This window comes from Myotis myotis, unplaced genomic scaffold (genome assembly GCF_014108235.1).
Source record: "Myotis myotis isolate mMyoMyo1 unplaced genomic scaffold, mMyoMyo1.p scaffold_m19_p_4, whole genome shotgun sequence".
Taxonomy (NCBI): domain Eukaryota; kingdom Metazoa; phylum Chordata; class Mammalia; order Chiroptera; family Vespertilionidae; genus Myotis; species Myotis myotis.
Window position 1 is genome coordinate 99,935,136 of NW_023416346.1, and position 18,030 is coordinate 99,953,165.

Below are 18,030 nucleotides of genomic sequence, written 5' to 3' on the forward strand. Positions count from 1 at the left end.
TTATATATATCTAATCTAATAAAAGACAAATAGGGTAATTAATCGTACCTCCGACATGCTTCCCATTGGCTAATCAGGGTGATATGCAAATTAACTGCCAAACAAGATGGTGGCCAGCAGCCACGCAGCTGAAGCGAACAGGAGGCTTGTTTGCTCCAGGGATGGAGGAAGCCAAGGTTTCCCACCTGCTGCCGCCCGGCTCTGAACTGCACTCTAAGCAACAATGTTGCAATTATAGAAGCTAAACAAACCCCAGATACCTGCTTTCAGCCAGCGAAGCCTCAGAGCTGGAACTGCAACAGTGTTTCAATTACAGAAGCCAAACAAACCCCAGATACCTGCTTTCAGCAGCCAAGGCCTCAAGCTGGAGCCGGCCTCAGAGCTAAAGCCGGCTCTCAGCTCCAGTGACAGCCATAGAAGGTAAATAAATCCCAGAATAAAAAAAAAGAAAAAAAGGAGAGGTTGGGAGCTTCAGTCGCCCGCCAGCCTGAAAACGGCCCTCAGCCCCTCACCCAGACTGGCCAGGCACTCCAGTGAGGTCTCCCATCCTGAAGGGGGTATCACCAGCTGCAAACAGCCATCATACCCTCATCTAGGCTGGCCAGGCACCCAAGTGGGACCCCCCACCCTGATCCAGGACACCCTTCAGGGCAAACCAGCCAGCCGCCACCTGTGCACCAGGCCTCTATCCTATATAGTAAAAGATTAATATGCAAACTGACCCTAACAGCAGAAATATTGGGAATGACTGGTCACTATGACACACACTGTCCACCAGGGGGCAGACGCTCAATGCAGGAGCTGCCCTCTGGTGGTCAGTGTCCTCCCACATGGGGGAGCTCTGCTCAGCCACAAGTCAGGCTGATGGCTGCCAGTACAGCGGTGGTGGTGGGAGCCTCTCCTGCCTCCTCAGCAGTCCTGAGGATGTCTGACTACAGCTTAGACCTGCTCCCCGCTGGCAAGTGGAGCCTGCCAGAGGGATGTCTGATTGCCATCTTAGGCCCAATCCCCTGGGGAGCAGGCCTAAGCCAGCAAGTGGTCATCCCCTGAGGGGTCCCAGACTGCGAGAGGGCACAGGCCAGGCTGAGGGAATCCCCCCACCAAGTGCACAAATTTTTGTGCACCAGGCCTCTAGTATATATATAAAACCCTAATATGCAAATAGACCGAATGGTGGAACAACCTAACAACAAAATAACTGGGGGCGCACACGGAACATGGTGGACATCAGCAGCAGGCAGCAGAGCATGGAACATGGTGGGCATCAGCTGTGGCAGGATGGTGGAGCAGGTGAGCAGGGACACCAGACCAAGGTGGGGCGCTGGTCGCTATCATTGGGGTGAGCCTCTGGTGGTTACTGAAAATTCTTTAGTCCTACACGCCATGGTCCTTCTGGGCACTTGCACCTGCTGCCAGCTCTGGACCTGTTCACACCTGCTGCTGGCACCAGAGCTGCTGCTCACACCCACTGCTGGTGCCCAGCGCTGCCCTCAATTGCTTGGCACCATCAGCAGATGTGAGCAGCGGCTGCTGGCCCTGATTGCCCCTCAGGGCTTCTCCACTTCCCCCTGTTCCTGCGGGGTGATCGGGGCCAACAGCCTCCTCTCATACCCACAGCCAGTGCCAACCCCACTAGCACCACAGCTGGCACCAGAGCCACTGCTCGCACCCGCTGCCAGTACTGGTCCCGATCACTCGGCACCATCAGCAGGTGCAAGGTGGGCCTGCGCTGTCAGGTGGCAGGAGCAGGGCTGCCAGCAGACAGAGGCTGTGGTGGGAGGGACTGAACGGGAAGGGGGGCGGGAGGGAGGGAGGGGTGTGGAGGATGGGCCGAGACCCACTCCGTGCCCACTGCAGCCTCGCAGCCCACAGTTCATTTCAAGGTGCACGAATTTATGTACATAAATATAAATTCATGACTAGAATGAATGTAAAAAAGATGTATATCAAAATAATATTAACACTTTCTTTTGAATATTTACAAATTTTTATTCTTTATAATTTCTAAATTTGTAACTTTATACAAGTTACTTTAAAAGTTAAAGTTATATTTTGGAAAAAAATCAGTAAGTAAAGATCTTTAGGATTTTGGTAACATTTTCATTTTCAAGCAGTGTATGTTTGCATTAATGAAGTAAAGATCGAAGATGTTTTACACTTATAAAACAGATTTCTACTGAGTTCATTTAGTTTTGTGAAGCTAGAAAACCATACCAAACTTTTCTACTGTTGATATGGCCTGATCTTCATAAATTGAGACCATATTTTGCAGTATAAATATGTACCCCAAATCCATAGAAAAAATATGATCCCTCCAAAATAAAAAGGATATTTTTGTTATTTCCCTTTCTTCCTCAAGATTAACATATACAGTATTAAGTAATCAGTATATTAGTTGTCCACTATAAAGAAAGGCTCAGAGGATAAAATATTTCATAAAATATTATTTCTGCAAAAGTATAAATGGAAACCATGTCAGAAGAAAATACTGGCATTATTAATGGAGAAGAGTGCACAAAACTATCTTTTCCTCCTACCTGAGACTTCTGAGAGAAACTTCTAATGGAGAAATTGGAAACTGTCCTTTCTATGAAACAGTGTGCACATATACGAAGAATTTACTGCAAGAGGGAGAAGACACAATTTGTTTTTAAAGGCAGCAGATATTCATAGTAATTTCTTCATGAAGTATAAGCTAACATTAAGTATAAGTCACAGGTTAATTGTATTATCTGTATATCTACATTATTATCAATATTCTTGGAGGTCTGGTTCATCTAGTACAATATGTCATCATTTATTAACATGTGCTCCCTCTGCTGAATTATTGGCCATACAACAAGAGAGAACATTGGGTATGGGTAAATAATTTTATTATTCTTGGTCATTATACCCATGTTGTGTGAAATATAAAATTATTGATTGTACATTTAATACATTTAAATAACTGTTATAACTGTGACTTTTTTGGCTTGGCCCATCTATTTTTTTTCAGGGATTATGAAATGTGTTTTTAGTAACCCAGGGTACCTTTTGAACTAGACATTTGCAATTCTGATATTTTTGTCAGATCCACCATCATCTGTTCTCTAGGTCTATATCTTACTTTTCTTTTTACTTATAATGTAAACTTCTTTTGGAGATTTACTTCACACCTGCTTTTTCATTTTCACATTCTTCTATCTCCAGGTAACCATAGTCCTGATTTCCCTAAGGTTACATATTATTCTTGTAAAAAGTATTAGATAAAAAGTGATAAACCTAAATGACTTACTCATAGCCTGCTTGCCACTACCTAATTGGCTATCAGCTTCATAGATTTGCTTCTTTCACAGAGTATACACTGTTGAGTTACACCTAGCCTACTCAAAGTCCCTTATCTTTTCTTTTTTTTTTTAATTAATCTTTGAGATTATTATAGATGTCCCCCCCCCCCCAATAGCTCCCCTCCACCTGGTTCCCACCCCAGGTCCTTGCCACCCTATTGTCTGTGGCCATAGGTAATGCATACATGCATATTATATCTTTGTTTATTCTCTTCCCACACCCCCCACACCCCTTTCCCTCTGAGAATCCTCAGTCTGTTCCATTTCCATGCCCCTGATTCTACTCCATTCACCAGTTTATTCTGTTCATCAGATTTTTTATTCATTTGATTTTTAGATTCACTTGTTGATAGATACATATTTGTTGTCACTTTGTTGTTCACATTTTCTTCTTCTTCTTCTTCTTCTTCTTCTTCTTCTTCTTCTTCTTCTTCTTCTTCTTCTTCTTCTTCTTCTTCATAAAGAATACCCTTCAGTATTTCATATAATACTGGTTTGGTGATGGTGAACTCCTTTAGCTTTTTCTTGTCTGTGAAGCTCTCTATCTGACCTTCAATTCTAAATGACAGGTTTGCTGGGTAGAGTATTCTTGGTAGTATGTTCTTGCTATTCATCACTTTGAATATTTCTTGCCACTCCCTTCTGAACTGCATAGTTTCTGTTGATAAATCCGCTGACAGTCGTATGGGCACTCCCTTGTAGGTAACTAACTGTTTTTCTCTTGCTGCTTTTAAGATTCTCTCTTTGTCTTTTGCCCTTGGCATTTTAATTATGATGTGTCTTGGTGTGGTCCTCTTTGGATTCCTTTTGTTTGGGGTTCTCTGTGCTTGCTGGACTTGTAAGTCTATTTCATTCACCAGGTAGGGGAAGTTTTCTGTCATTATTTCTTCAAATAGGTTTTCAGTGTCTTGCTCTCTCTCTTCTTTTGGCATCCCGAGAGTTCAGATTTGGTACACTTGAAGTTGTGCCAGAGACTCCTTACACTATCTTCATATTTTTGGATTCTTTTTTTCCTTTTGCTCTTCTTGTTGAGTGTTTTGTGCTTCTTCGTATTTCAAATCATTGATTTGATTCTTGGGATCCTCTAGTCTACTGTTGGATCTCTGTATATTATTCTTTATTTCAGTAACTGTATGTTTAAATTACTGACTGGTCCTTTTCCATCTTTTTTTTTTTTTTTTGGCATTCTCACTAAGATCCTTGAAATTCTAACTAAGTTACTCAGAGGTTTCTAGAAGATTCTCGAGTAACCTTATAACTGTGGTTTTGAAATCTATGTCCAATATTTTGCTTTCTTCCATTTCTTTCATTTGTGACATGTTTCTTTGTCTCCACATTTTGGCTGCTTCCCTGTGCTTGTTTCTATGTATTGGGTAGCTGCAAGATCTCCTTGAGTTGATAGAATGGCCGTGTGTAGTAGGTGTCCCATAGAGCCCAGTGGCTCAGCCTCCCCAATCACCTGAGGTGGACACTCTTGGTGTACACCTTTGTGAGCTGTGTGCACAGTTGTGTTGTAGTTGAGCCTTGATTGCTGTTGGTATCACTGGGAAGAATTGACCTCCATGCCAATTGGCTTTGGGGACCAGCTGAGACTACAGTGGTAGATCTGCTGTGCAGGAGACAACCCTATGGAGCAAGACTTGCTTCAGTGGTCCTCACTGAGTCTGCCCCTTGAGTGTGTTGCTTATGGATGTGAAAAGTTGTAATCTGGTATGGCCTCACACTGACCACTGGGTGCACTTGGGTTTCCAGGGAGATGCAAAGTCAGACACTTCCTGGAGTCATCCAGTAGGAGCTACAGAGAGATCTTCAGATTCATCTTCTTTGTATCGGGTTTGGAAGTGCCCAGACAAGGTCCAGCTGTGAAGTAAGGCAGGCTGGTGCTGGTGCAGGGTTTTGCACATTTTTGTATTGATAGGTTTGGGGCTTCCTGACACAGCTTCAGCTTGTTTGACAGGTATTTAGCTTGAGAAAGGACAGACCATTCATATGCAAAAGGCACTGATCACAGCTTGGTTGGGGTTGTAAATTGGGTGGGGTGGGGTTAGGGGGTCTCAGGGAATCACCAGGATGAAGAAAACATAAATGGCTGCCAGTCAGCCCTGCACTTGGGAGGTCCTAGCACAGGAACAATGACTGTTGTGAGCACCTCCATCTGGAAGAAAGCCGCCCCCAAGTTCCAGCCCCAATGCCACACAGTCCAGTTTCTCCCCATATGTGTTTGGGTCTCCCAGAGCCTCATCCAGCACTGGAACTCAGAGGAAGTGGGAACTTATAAATTCAGTTCATGGTGCCGGCCTTTTTAGAGGAGCAGCTGGGTCTCTAGCAGCCTGTGTGTCACTCAGCCCCAATCAGCACTGTTTTTTACAGGCCTTAGTTCTTACTGCCCATAGGGACTTCTTTCCCCTACTCTGGAACCCTGGGCTGGGGGTCTGGTGTGGGGCTAGGACTTCTTGCTCCTCCAGGCAGTCTCCACAGAGGCGATCTCCCTCCTGATTAAAAAAGTGGCACATCTGGCAGCCCGTTCCACTCCTCTGCACCTCCTACCAGTCTCAATGTGTTTTCTTCTTTACCTCTCTAGCTGTAGTACTTCCACTCAGCCAGCTTTCTGGGAGTTCTGGATGATAGTTGTTCTGTATTTTAGTTGTAATTTTGATGTGGTTGTGGGAGGCAGGGAGTGCAGGCATTTACCTATGCCACCATCTTGGTTCTTTCCATTATTTTTTCTTAAACTGACATTAATGTGATCAAAACAGTGGATAAGCTAAAAGATTTGGTGACTATGATGAAAAGTAAAAACTATTGTCCACTGTAGAGAATTGGTACTTTAATAGGGTAACTGATGATGGCAAAAAGGTGCACACTTTGGCTGTTCACAAATAATCAGATTTATCTTGGAATGATATACTTTGCTTAACCAAAAACTATTCCTAGGCCTTTGCATATTAATGTGGTTTTTTGTCCCTTGTGTACATTTAAAAGAATTACTTTATTTCTGACTATTTTTCTTGACTATATGATGACTATGGAAACAAAGGGACTAAGAAAAGCATAGCCATAAATCAAATTTAAATGACTGCATTGAAAACAAAATGTTCGTCCCACTTCTGAATACTATCTTTCTTATAGACTAAATCAGTTAATAAAAAGTAATAAAAAATGAATAAAGCAGATTTCTCTTTAAAAAATATTTAAGCCCTAACCAGTTTGGCTCAGTGCATAAGAGCATCGGCCTATGGACTGAAGGGTCCCAGGTTCAATTCTGGTCAAGGACATGTACCTTGGTTGTGGGCACATCCTCAGTAGGGGGTGTGTGGGAGGCAGCTGATATGTTTCTTTTTTTTTTTTTAAATATATTTTATTGATTTTTTACAGAGAGGAAGGGAGAGAGATAGAGAGTCAGAAACATCGATCAGCCGCCTCCTGCACATCCCCCACTGGGGATGTGCCCACAACCCAGGTACATGTCCTTGACCGGAATCGAACCTGGGACCTTTCAGTCCACAGGCCAACGCTCTATCCACTGAGCCAAACCGGTTTCGACAACTCCACACAATTTTACTAGGCCAGAAAAATATGTTTTGCTTAAATTTTTTTGATATAATCACTAACACAAGTGCAGAAAACAGTAACCTCAAACCCTCAGTTGGTTGAATGAACAATATTAGAAAAAATGTCAGATATCAGTTACCTTTAAAATATTTGTGAACAAATACCAGTGATAGCATTTTAAACATATCAATGACTCAGAAAGATCATAACTGACTTTTGAGTCTCTGCTGACCTAATTGGTCAAAGGGGCCTGGTTTAGCAGGAGAGGGCGTTGGGTGGGGGAAGGGTAGAAAGAAAAGAAAAGGGAGGGAGACTGGAGGGGAACCAAAGCCCAAGATTCTTCTGAAGATGGGCAACATCCACAGCTGTTCTGGAGGATGGGAGTCTGGGGTAGATCCGGCTTTGGCAAACTCAGCAGAACCTTCAGGGTGCCCATAGACATGGGTTATCCAGTGGGTGGAAGCTCAGCTAGCCACACAGGAGCTGGCAGTGTCCAAGGACATTCCAGGGTCTGGGAGGAAGAATAAACTATGGCGAACTTGTTCAATCCCAGGAACTCAGCCTGTCCAGAGGCAACAAGAGGAGAACTCTCATGCATGACCAGTGATTTAGAAACTTGCTCACAGCTTTGAGATATAAATGTGGCCAGACTCAATGAATCTCCACACAAAAGAAAATGGAGAACAAAGGTAGGCGTCTCTGGGTTTAGGGATCGGGAGCACAGCAGCACCCAAAAGCCACCTTAGGATGCTGGGACCAGCAGTGCTGGGCTGTCCATGGAGGGTTTGTCCTCAGGCACAGGCTGGGCTTTGGGTTCCGGAGCTGTGCGCACTGCGCCCACTAGGCAGCGCCTCTTAGCCGGGGCCTGAACAGTCCACTCTTGAGTCCCCTGTTCCCAAGGACGAGGACCACGATTGAGACCACGTGTGCCAGTTGGCTGGAGATCCTGGGCAGATGGGCCCGAGGTTGGCTGTGAGGGTGGGTAGGGCTTCAAGGAGCAGAGGGCCGCGGCAGCCGCGGGCTGGGCAGCAGAGGCAGATCCCAGGGCTAGTGAAGGGCGACGGCATAGCTTGCGCACAAGGGCCTGGCAGCCAAGGTGGCCGGGAGCCCCACGGCTCATGCCCACTGATCTAGGGGTGTTCGTGGCCCGAGGGGGCTGGAGGTGCCTCAGGCCCAGCGCAGATCTCCAGGCCGCTCGGCCCTCCCTCCAGGCCCTCAGCTCCTGGCTGCCCAGCGCCATGGGCTCGACGTGGTCCACAACGGTCCGGTCCTCTCCGCGTTTCCACAGCTCATAGCGCTCGGGCTGCAGGAGGCGCATGAACACGTCCATGGGAAAGCTTACCCGGGCCTCCCCGCAGCTGCACTGAGAGGCCACTTTGCCATAGTCGACCCATCGCGGGGTGGCAAAGTTGATGGCCTCCGCACAGTTGAAGCCATGGTTGAAGCCAGCGTGGTAGCCATAGGGAAAGGTCACCATGAACTCTCCAGCCTCCTGAGTGATGCGACTGAACGGGACCCCGTTCTCCTTGAGGACAGTGGGCGAGATGAGGGCCACCTTGTGCCGCAGGAAGGCCTCGCAGCCCCGAGAGCTGCCCGGGAAAAGCTCCCTGGCCAGGCGCTCCAGGCGCTGGCCGTGCTCTGGGGGCACCGCGTACCACGTTTTGGGCTCCCCGAAGTGCAGGTAGTTGATGCTGTAAAGGTCCATGTCCTCCGTGTGCCAAGCGAAGGTGGTCTTCCACATGCCAAAGTACAGGTAGGGGGTGTTGACGCCTTCGATGACAACCCCACACTCCTGCTCCAGCAGGTCCTGGATGGTTCCCAGGTGACCAAGGTTCCATTGTTTAGTGTTGGCATCAAATAAGGAGCCACTGATGTCAGCGCCATATATGGGCGAGTCGTACAGGCGCGTTTTCCAGTATTTCCGCTCCAGATCCTCAAAGTCCAAGTGTGGTGGAGTCTGATACTGTCCACTGTTTGCCAACAGGCGATACTCGCCCACTGTCATGGCCCTCTTCTTTTTGTGGTATTGAATGAACACACCTGCTCGCCCAGACGCCACCTGCTGGAGGGAGTGGCTATCACCATGTCACTGACATCATCGTAGGTCTGTCTGGCTTTCCATTCCTTATGTGGAATGACCTTTGCCAGGCCAGCTCGGTGGACACCTTGGGATTCCAGGTAACCAATATATTTGTTGAAGTCTTTCAGTTCTTCCATGGTTGGGTGGAAGGTCATGATTGTCCCACTTGGCTCATTAGACACCATGGCTGCAATGTAAGCAGAGGATTCCCGGGTTCTCAGGGATGTTTTAGATACCTGATTATGAGGGAATAATGTCTTCTCTCTCTCTCTCTCTCTCTCTCTCTTTTTTAATTATGAAAGTAAATTTATTTCAAAAGCATAAGGAAACACTTACTTTTGAACAATGTGATCAACAGATGTCTTGCAAAAGAAAAACAATCATGACATGAAGTTTTCCATTCAAGTTTTTGAAGCAAAGGTAACCTAAGTTGCACATTATTGCCTTTGGAAAGGGAAGGGGAACAATGAGGCGGCAAAGGAAGAAACACAGTCAACTCAATATCAAACTTTAAGGAAAGTCAATTCTGCTCAGCTTTGAGTTTACAAATATTCTTTAAAAAAGAAAAAGAGGAAAAGTTACCCCTAATGTTCAAATTCATATAACTGTAGTCCTAATACAGTTCCTATACTTGAAATGGCTTTCGTCCACCTGGTCACAGTTTTCAAATAGCAATTCTATATTCCTATGTCTGTTCAGATTCCAAGGGAGCTCAGGTTCAGCTCATTGTCTTTTGGAATGTTTAGATTATTGCCATCGCTCCATAAACAAGCTGAACAATTTCTTATGCTCACTTGTATAATTCTAGTCTTCAAAAAATATTTATCCCATAAACATGTGCAGTAATTCTAACAAAGGGGTTTTGTTTTTTCCCCAATGTAAGGGTTAACAGTAATAAAGACACTGCCATTGGAATTACTAACTACTCCTCAAAAAATGGGCCAAACTACTAGAAAATGTTGCTCATACATTGGATTTGAGTAGCAAACTTGGGGAGGGAATATTAACTGTGAAACAAAAATATATGAAACATTCAAATGCAGAGCAAAGGACCTATGCTACTAAAAATGCTCATGACATTAAACACTCCACAACCCCCCCCCATATGTCTTTTAACCTAAATATTCTATTGGCTAACTTATACAGTAATTTTGATTAATAACCTGAGAAGTTAAAATCTTCAAAGTGGCAAAAGCAAACAGAGAGAATCCCTTATTATTGGTAGAACATGTTATCAAGTCACTTCTCCTGGGTTGTCCTGGTTATTCAATTCCCAAATTCTAAATTATTCCATGTCATCCTGTAGAAACCTATATGTACATCAGATTCAGTATTTTGTCTGTATTTCTCCAAAAGGGATCGCCAAACTCATCTTTGACAACGCAGCCTTTGCTTATTTTCAGTTTTAAATAACAATAATCATGTAAGTGCAACGGACTCAAAATCCCTCACTACTGGGAAGAAAACCTAGATGACAAGTTAATAATGGATTCAGCCTCAAAAGGGTAATCACTATGTCAAAGATTACCTGTTCCTGGAATTTTAAAAAATTATTTATGTTGTGTAGTCAGCATGTATATGTGTATATATACATATATACATATATACACACACACATATCTTATGTATGTATGTATGTATATTATACATACACATTTCTATTCAAATAGTAAGATCCCATATTCAAAAGCTTATCACAACATATGGAGAAGAGTTAAGTAAGCAGTGCAAAGCAGCTTACATTCTCCTAAAAATGTAATACTTCTACATTTAAGTATTTTGCTCCCAGTACACTAGGTAGGAATGCTGAACCATTGCTTAGCAGCTTTATTAAAGAAAACCAATGAAAACCAAATGTTAAAATTGACCATTACTCTTCTCTATATATATTGGGGGGAAAGGACAGAGGGGAGAAGAAAATCAGTAAGCTTTCAAAACTGATCATCTTTACCAGTTATCGGAAGTAGAATTTCATTATATTTTAGATTTGAATGGCTCTCAACAAATTATTAGGATGTTTAAAAGATTCAAAATATGAAGTCTGAATAATGATGATATTGCAAAAACAGATTGTGCACAAAGCATCCAAAAATATCGCTGTGGTTTTACCTTGGACACAACCACGGTCTGTTACAAAAGTAGATCATACATACAAAGGTATAAAGAACAATAAGTTTTTAGCTGAAGGCAGAAGTCCTTTTAAGGGACATCCAATGAGTAGTAGAATTTAAGTATATTAAGCTCATGGCGATGCTGAAGAATGTGATGTCTTATTCAGTAGAGTCTTCCCCGACTACGATTTCCTCGTGCTCCCCAACCTCGGCCACCTCTACTTTCCCTGAAGGCTCCTCTCATAAAGTTGCCCAAATTGCTGCTATATTTCCCACTAGGAGGATTATAAATCTGCCTTGCGTCTCTTTTTGGTCCTGCTGGAGATTTCTTGGCTGGTGAACCAGAAGTTGTATCTTCAGTGGCTCTCTTTTGCCCAATTTCAACCTTCTGTACAGGTTTCCAGGATAATGTTACTGTGCTCTTATAAGAGGGAGGACTGTGGAAGAGATCCTTGATTAAAACATTGATGTTATTTGTTATTCTCAATGCAACCACTCTAATCTTGTTCTCGTCTGTTTTTAAGGCCTTGCCCGTTTTACCCTGGAGAGCCAAGCGAAGTTGTCTGATATAAACCTGCAGGCTCTGAGCAAAGTACTGCAGCCTAATTTTAAAATCTTTGAGCTTTTCTGCATTCAGTTTGGCTGTTAAGAAATCTGGAAGTTTTCGACCCAACTGGTGGAAGCTGTACAACAAACATTCGACATAACTGAATTGCAGCTTAGGTTCTTCATTACCAGCATTCTCCCCATTTTCTGCTTCTTCTGGAGGGAGAGGCATGTGCTCCAATAGCTTATCCAACAGTTTTCTTAAATTTGTTTCTATCTTTTCCATGTCACCACAAAATGAACTCAGTTCTGCCAACAGTTTCAATACCTCCAACTGTATATCAAGACCCTCCACTGGAGTAATTAAGGAGCTGAGGTTAGGTAGAACCTGCTCACAGAAGTAAGTCACAAACCTTGTGGAATGCACATTTTTCGAGAAGAGGGGTACCGCCTGCCGAGTGCACTGTAGGAGCCTGTCCACACAGTCGGGATCTGACGGGTTGAAGGTTTGTTCTAGGTCAGCCTGCTCAGCCACCAACTCTACAAGTTGCTGTCTTCCACTCACTGTCTGTAAGCTCTTTAACCCAGACAGTATATTCATGAACAGGACAAATTCTTCACCAGTCACATCTTTTAGGACCTTTTTGGATTCAGTTCGTATAAGTTCCTCTACTTCCTTTGTTAAGACCTCATCTGGTAAAGTGTTAAGTTTTGTAGAAAGGAATTTGATTGCTCGTTCTCTAACAATGTTTTCTCCTTTAAGGATTTGGCTGAATAAGCCACCTAAAGTCCCTTTTGCATCCATCTTAAATATACTTAATAGGGCATTGTTCACTAAGTTAAATTCTGCAGAGTCATCTGTTTGCAAAAGTTGGGTTAGAATATCTGCCACTGGGGGAAGATTTTCTCCAGTGGCAAATTGAAGAAGCTCTTTAATTGCTTGCCGTCGAACTGATGCATCTTCATCCTCACAGAGGTCTAACTGTGCATTGATAGCAGAATCAGCCAATTCTGGAAAATGCTTAAAGAATTTTGGAATAAACTGAGCTGCTAACCTTTTTTCCTTGGTACCACCTTTCACACCATCCAATATCACTTGATAGGCATCTTTATGCTGGCCCACTTGCTCCATGGCTAGGATGCCATAGCTGCGGTAGAGCTCCTCTACAGTCACCATGGTGAGTGACAAGCCCAGGGCTAGCTCCTGCGGGTCGTCGTTGTCCTCCTTGTCCTCGCTGGCTTGACCGCCGCCCCCGAAGTTCCTGCCCCCAGCCCGCGAGCCACACTATCTCTTTTTGTTTTGTTTTTTTAAGTTTTGGTGTATCAGTGATTCAGATTGAGTGTTTGACAACTAAACCTTTTCCAGGCTTTCGGCCTCACCAGTGGGGCCCATGCTGGTCTGTACTTTGTGCCTGAAGGATATGGACCAGTTCCCAGGGAGCAGACGTTTTGGGGGAAAAGGGGGAGAGCGGGTCTCAGCCTGAAGCACTGTGAGTCTCCTCAGTTGCGGTGTTAGAGTCTCTGAAGCTTCTCCTGGATCACAGGCTGGAGTGCCTGGATGGCTCCTCACCCCGCTGTAGCGGAAAGTTTCCTCAACGAAGTTAAAAGCTTCCACCAGCAAAATCCCAATTCCAGGTGATGGTACTGCAGGATCCAGGGAGACAGTATCCGCTTGAGAGCTGGCTTTCAAATGCCAATATGTTTCTCTCTCATCAATGTTTCTAATTCTCTATCCCAGTGGTTCTCATCCTTGGCTACACATTAGAATCACCCAGGAATCTTTTTAAAATCCTGATTTCTGGGCCTCATTCTCCGGAAATTCTGTGTTTTGTTTTGTTTGTTTGTTTTTGTTATGGGGTGGGGCCACAACATTAGTAACAAAGAAACAGAATTTCCGGAGGATGAGACCCAGAAATCAGGATTTTAAAAAGATTCCCACTGCTTTATCCCTTTCCCTTCCTCTCTGTAAAAAATCAATAAAATATATTTTTAAAAAACTATTTAAACTACAGTGCTTAAAACTGAGACATTAAGCAGTCAGTTTGCTCTAGGTTGCTCAAGTTGCATTAGCAAAACGACTCATTTTGTATTAATTTCAATAACAATAATCATGTTATATATTAGTAAATAGAAAATCTAAAGCCACAAAAAGTACTTCTACACTACTGAGAAATCATCTGAAACTTTATCTAAAATGAGATAAAATTTCAAGGTTTATTTTAAAGTAAATTAAAATGGCTAAATGGAATGATAAAATATTACAATATATAACTTGCAAGTAGAAAATAGAGATAAACTATGTGGTTGCTATTAACAGTTTAAAACTAAAATGCAAGAAATTCACATTTTAGATGTCTACATAGGAAAATCATTAAGCAGTTTGACTGTATTACATGCATTAGAGATTTATCTACTCTGTTAATGAAATATATTCTCTTTTTATATAAATGTTCAACTCCCAAAACATTTACAAGTAGTTCTTACAATATTTTATAAACTAGCTTCCTCATAGCTTAGTCATAAGCCAAATTTTAAAATAAAGATCATTTCTACATCAGAGAAGCTTTAAAAAATCAATAGAAAAATAATGGAGGAATGAAGCTCTCTGAAGTTGAAACTTTTGTGGGAGAAGCAGAATTTTGAACTGAGAAATATGAATAATTAAGGCAACAGTATCTCCTATGTCTTATGGCTGACAGAGTGAAGCTGCACATTAGTTTTAGGCAACAAAACACTAAGCTTAATGTTCTAGTGCTATTGAACGCTAAATGAGAAGGGCTAAAGGGATAGTATTTATTAGAAAGAAAAGAAGTTTAAGATATCATTTGTCCCTGGTTATGTAAACATTAAAGGACAAAGTCAACAATGAGATAAGCAAACTTTGGGGAGTTAAATGAATTCTAAAGAAAATACAGAAATGGAAGGGATGACAGAAAGAGGAAATTAAGTTGGGAGATAAATTATAAATGACCTATCATGGGGATTTAAAGTTGCACAGCGAAATACTACATGGTTGTAAAAAAAAAAAAGGAAGTCTTACAATTTGTGACAGCATAGATAGACCTGGAGAGCATTATGCTAAGTGAAACAAGCCAGTCAAAGAAAGACAAATACCATATGACCTCACTAATATGTGGAATCTAATGAACAAAATACACTGACAAACAAAATGAAACCAAAAACATGATTACATGGAACAGACTGGCCAGTGCCCAAGGTAAGGGAGGTGGGAGTGACTAGATAAAGAAACTGAAGGAAATAGCCAATGAACATATATGCATACCCCATGGACACGAACAATAATATGGTAAAACCCAAGGTACAGGGAGGAGGGGGAGGTGAAAATGGGCAAAGGGGTGGGAGAAGGGGGACTCTTGTAATAATGTGAGCATTAAAAATATTTTAATTAAAAATAAATAAATAAATAATAAATTTGCACAATAAAGTGAAAACAAAACATGTTTATCAAAGGGCTCTAAGAAAGGAGAATAAGGGCAAATGTGATAACTTTTCTTAGGTATTAATGTTTTTGAAGTCTTGCTGCTAATATTTTTCTAATCTCTCCCATTGTAATTATTCTAAATTCTTATGTATAAATCATTCTTCAGGTGGATTTCAAGTTGACATTAAAATATTATGAAGTAAAATGTATTAGAAATATATATATATATATGAAATGGTAATCTGGTCATTTTAGATATTTCAATGCTCTAAAGCAGAGGTCAGTAATATTTCAGAAGTGGGGTGCCTAATTGCTGACCTCTGTATATATATATCCATTATAGGGACATTTGGTATAGGCAAAGAACTTGAAGAAGATACCTGCATTTAAATAGCTCCACAATTTCTTCCATACAATTATAAACTAATTGGATAAACAAACTTTAAAATAGTCTTAATAAAAAAAATCCTGACCTTATCACATATTGTATCTTAAACATTCATTCATTCAACAATCATTTAGTAAGTGCCTTTATGAGCTAGGCATTGTGCTAAGAACTATTGATACAATCAAGCCCAAACATGTCCTCTGCCCCAATTTTTCTTGAGTATATACTAGTATAGAGAATTCCTTTCAACAGCCCTAAAGTGGCCATAATTTAGATTCAGGATGAAATTTTAATTTTAAAATATAGTATTTGCTGACTATGGGGCAAGAAGTAAGAAGAAGGTTATTAAAAAAAAAAAACTACACAAAACTGCTCATGTTTTTCCTGGTTTGATAACCACAGCTACTGAGAAACACCAAATATAATAACTTATAGAACTCTACAAAAGAAAAATTGTACTCTAGTTGGCTTATCCTTACCACAGTTGATTCTGCTTTATTACCATTCTGAGAATTCTAAATAGATTTGGAATAAAAAAGAAATTAACTAGATTGGGAGGGGGGGTTGCTGGAAAAAAAGGATATGAAAGGACTCCCCAAGAATATATATGAATAATCCATAGACACAGGCAACAGTGTGGTGATGGCCAGGGGGAAAAGGTGAGAAATGGGGGCATCTGTAATAGTGTCAATAATAAAAATACTAGTAAAGGATTAAAAGAAGAGATTAACTTATTGTGATTATTTATTTCTTAATATGTCTCTAATTCTATGATCAAACTTTGAGTTCCCTGAGGGAAAGACCATTTCCTATGCACTTTGGTTTTCCCAATATATAGGCCAGAACATAGTTCAGAATGTGCATTCAACAAATATTGAAAGTTTGACAGAATATTGAATTTACCATAATACAATAGATCTAGTTTCTACTTGTGCATATGATACTTTCAGCCAAGAGGTTAAATTGTAAAAGGAGATCATAGCATATGTTTTTAACTCCATTATTTTTTTTTAAGCAGCAATGCCACTGGATAGATTTTATTCTGGTTCTTAATTCTCAGTTGGTCAGCTTTCTGCAAATTTGTGGCAATTCCAGCTGCTGGAACATCATCTGATTAAAAAAAAAATAAACAAACTTGAATTTGTCACCTTTTGGCAGATGTTATTGTTAGGATATTTTTAATTATGAGATAAAATGTCCATTTTTACTTTAAAACATTTTCACTAACAATTTTCTAAACAGTAAAAGATAAATGGGCAGTTTTAATATAGTTGCATAGGTTCTGCTTTTGGAAAACATCTCAAGGAAGTTAATTTAGCTGTGGAAAGACTATGCATCAAAAACTCTTCAGCTTTGGTTATTAAGTTTACTCTCTTTTATTCATGGGAAACTTAACATGTAGGACTTCTAGTGATACAGTCTCATTCCTATCAAATAGTGGCATTAAATAAAATGTATTTGATAAAAATAAATTACTTAATGTCTATTTTTAAAAAATTATTTAAAATGACAGACTTGAAACTAAGTTTTTTTGAGTGACAATAATTTTTATATTTGAAACTTTAAAAATATATTATATAATTATTCCTCATAAACTATCTTTAGAATAATATTTTAATATAAACTACTGTTGAAATATTTTGCTTCATAGTTTAAGAGAAAAAAGGAACTGAATTTTAAAAATTAAGTCTTCCAACTATCATAAATATATCATATAACCTTAGATTCTAAATTGTATGCATTTTGATTAAGAAAATGAAGTTTTAATCTATCCAAGATGGCAGCGTAGAAAACCCTAAATTCACCTACTTCCACAAACACATTGAGTCTACACATACAGACAGAGCAATTCCCACTGAAGAGGAGCTGAGAAATGACTGGATAAGCTCTGCACAACAAACAAAATAGAGAGAGAGCACATAGATATGGGTAGGAGAGATGGAGACACAGTATTGTGGGGACAGCACACCCAGCACATTATCAGGCATTAAGAAAGAATCACTGAAAAGTCTGTGTGCAGACACTCCTGCCCTGGAAAATATAGGAGAGAAAAGTGGTTTAAAGGGTACCTAGAATATATGAGTAGGAAATAAATTTACAAGTTTTAGAGCATCTTCACAACAGGAGGGGATCTCTGGGAAGTTTCAATGATGTTGGAGGCACTAAAGAGTGCCATTTGTTGTGTTTCCTCCACTTACATTACATGGAGAGGAACATGATCCAGGTGCTCTGCTGGCCATTCCAGGCACTTCCTGTGTGCCCCCAGAACCCAGGGCCAACGCCAACTCTATGGCTTGCCCCTGGGACTCCGCGGGCCTAAAGTTCCAATAAACCTCCTAAGGTGGCCCCAGTGCAGCTTGCCACTGGACCCTGCAGCTTGTACTCCCTTCACATATAGCTCCAGACTCCAGCATAGCTTGATCCCAGGGCTCCCTTAATCCTGAGACCCATCCAACTATAGCTCCAACCAGCCTGTCTAGATGGCCCTGATGCAGCTTATCCCTTGATTTATTATATACTACACCCATTTGAGCTACAGGTCTAGATTCTGGCACAGTTTTTCCCTGGGACACTCTTTATCCTGA

At 41.4% G+C, this 18,030-nt stretch overlaps 2 protein-coding genes across 2 annotated transcripts; both read right to left on the minus strand.

The window, feature by feature from the left end:
* Positions 1-7,620: 7,620 nt before the first annotated feature.
* Positions 7,621-9,143, minus strand: LOC118653535 (lysine-specific demethylase 4D-like). Its single transcript, XM_036304192.1, is given in 2 exon segments — positions 7,621-8,945; positions 8,948-9,143. Coding segments are annotated over 2 exon segments (1,521 nt in total).
* Positions 9,144-11,215: 2,072 nt separating this feature from the next.
* LOC118654000 (apoptosis inhibitor 5-like) lies at positions 11,216-12,792 on the minus strand. Its single transcript, XM_036305077.1, has one exon. The coding sequence runs from the start codon at positions 12,790-12,792 to the stop codon at positions 11,233-11,235; it is 1,560 nt and encodes a 519-aa protein (XP_036160970.1). The 3' UTR covers positions 11,216-11,232.
* Positions 12,793-18,030: the final 5,238 nt, after the last annotated feature.

Coding starts and splice junctions, on each gene's coding strand:
- LOC118654000 (XM_036305077.1), bottom strand. CDS start 12,792: ATGGTGACTGTAGAGGAGCTCTACCGCAGCTATGGCATCCTAGCCATG.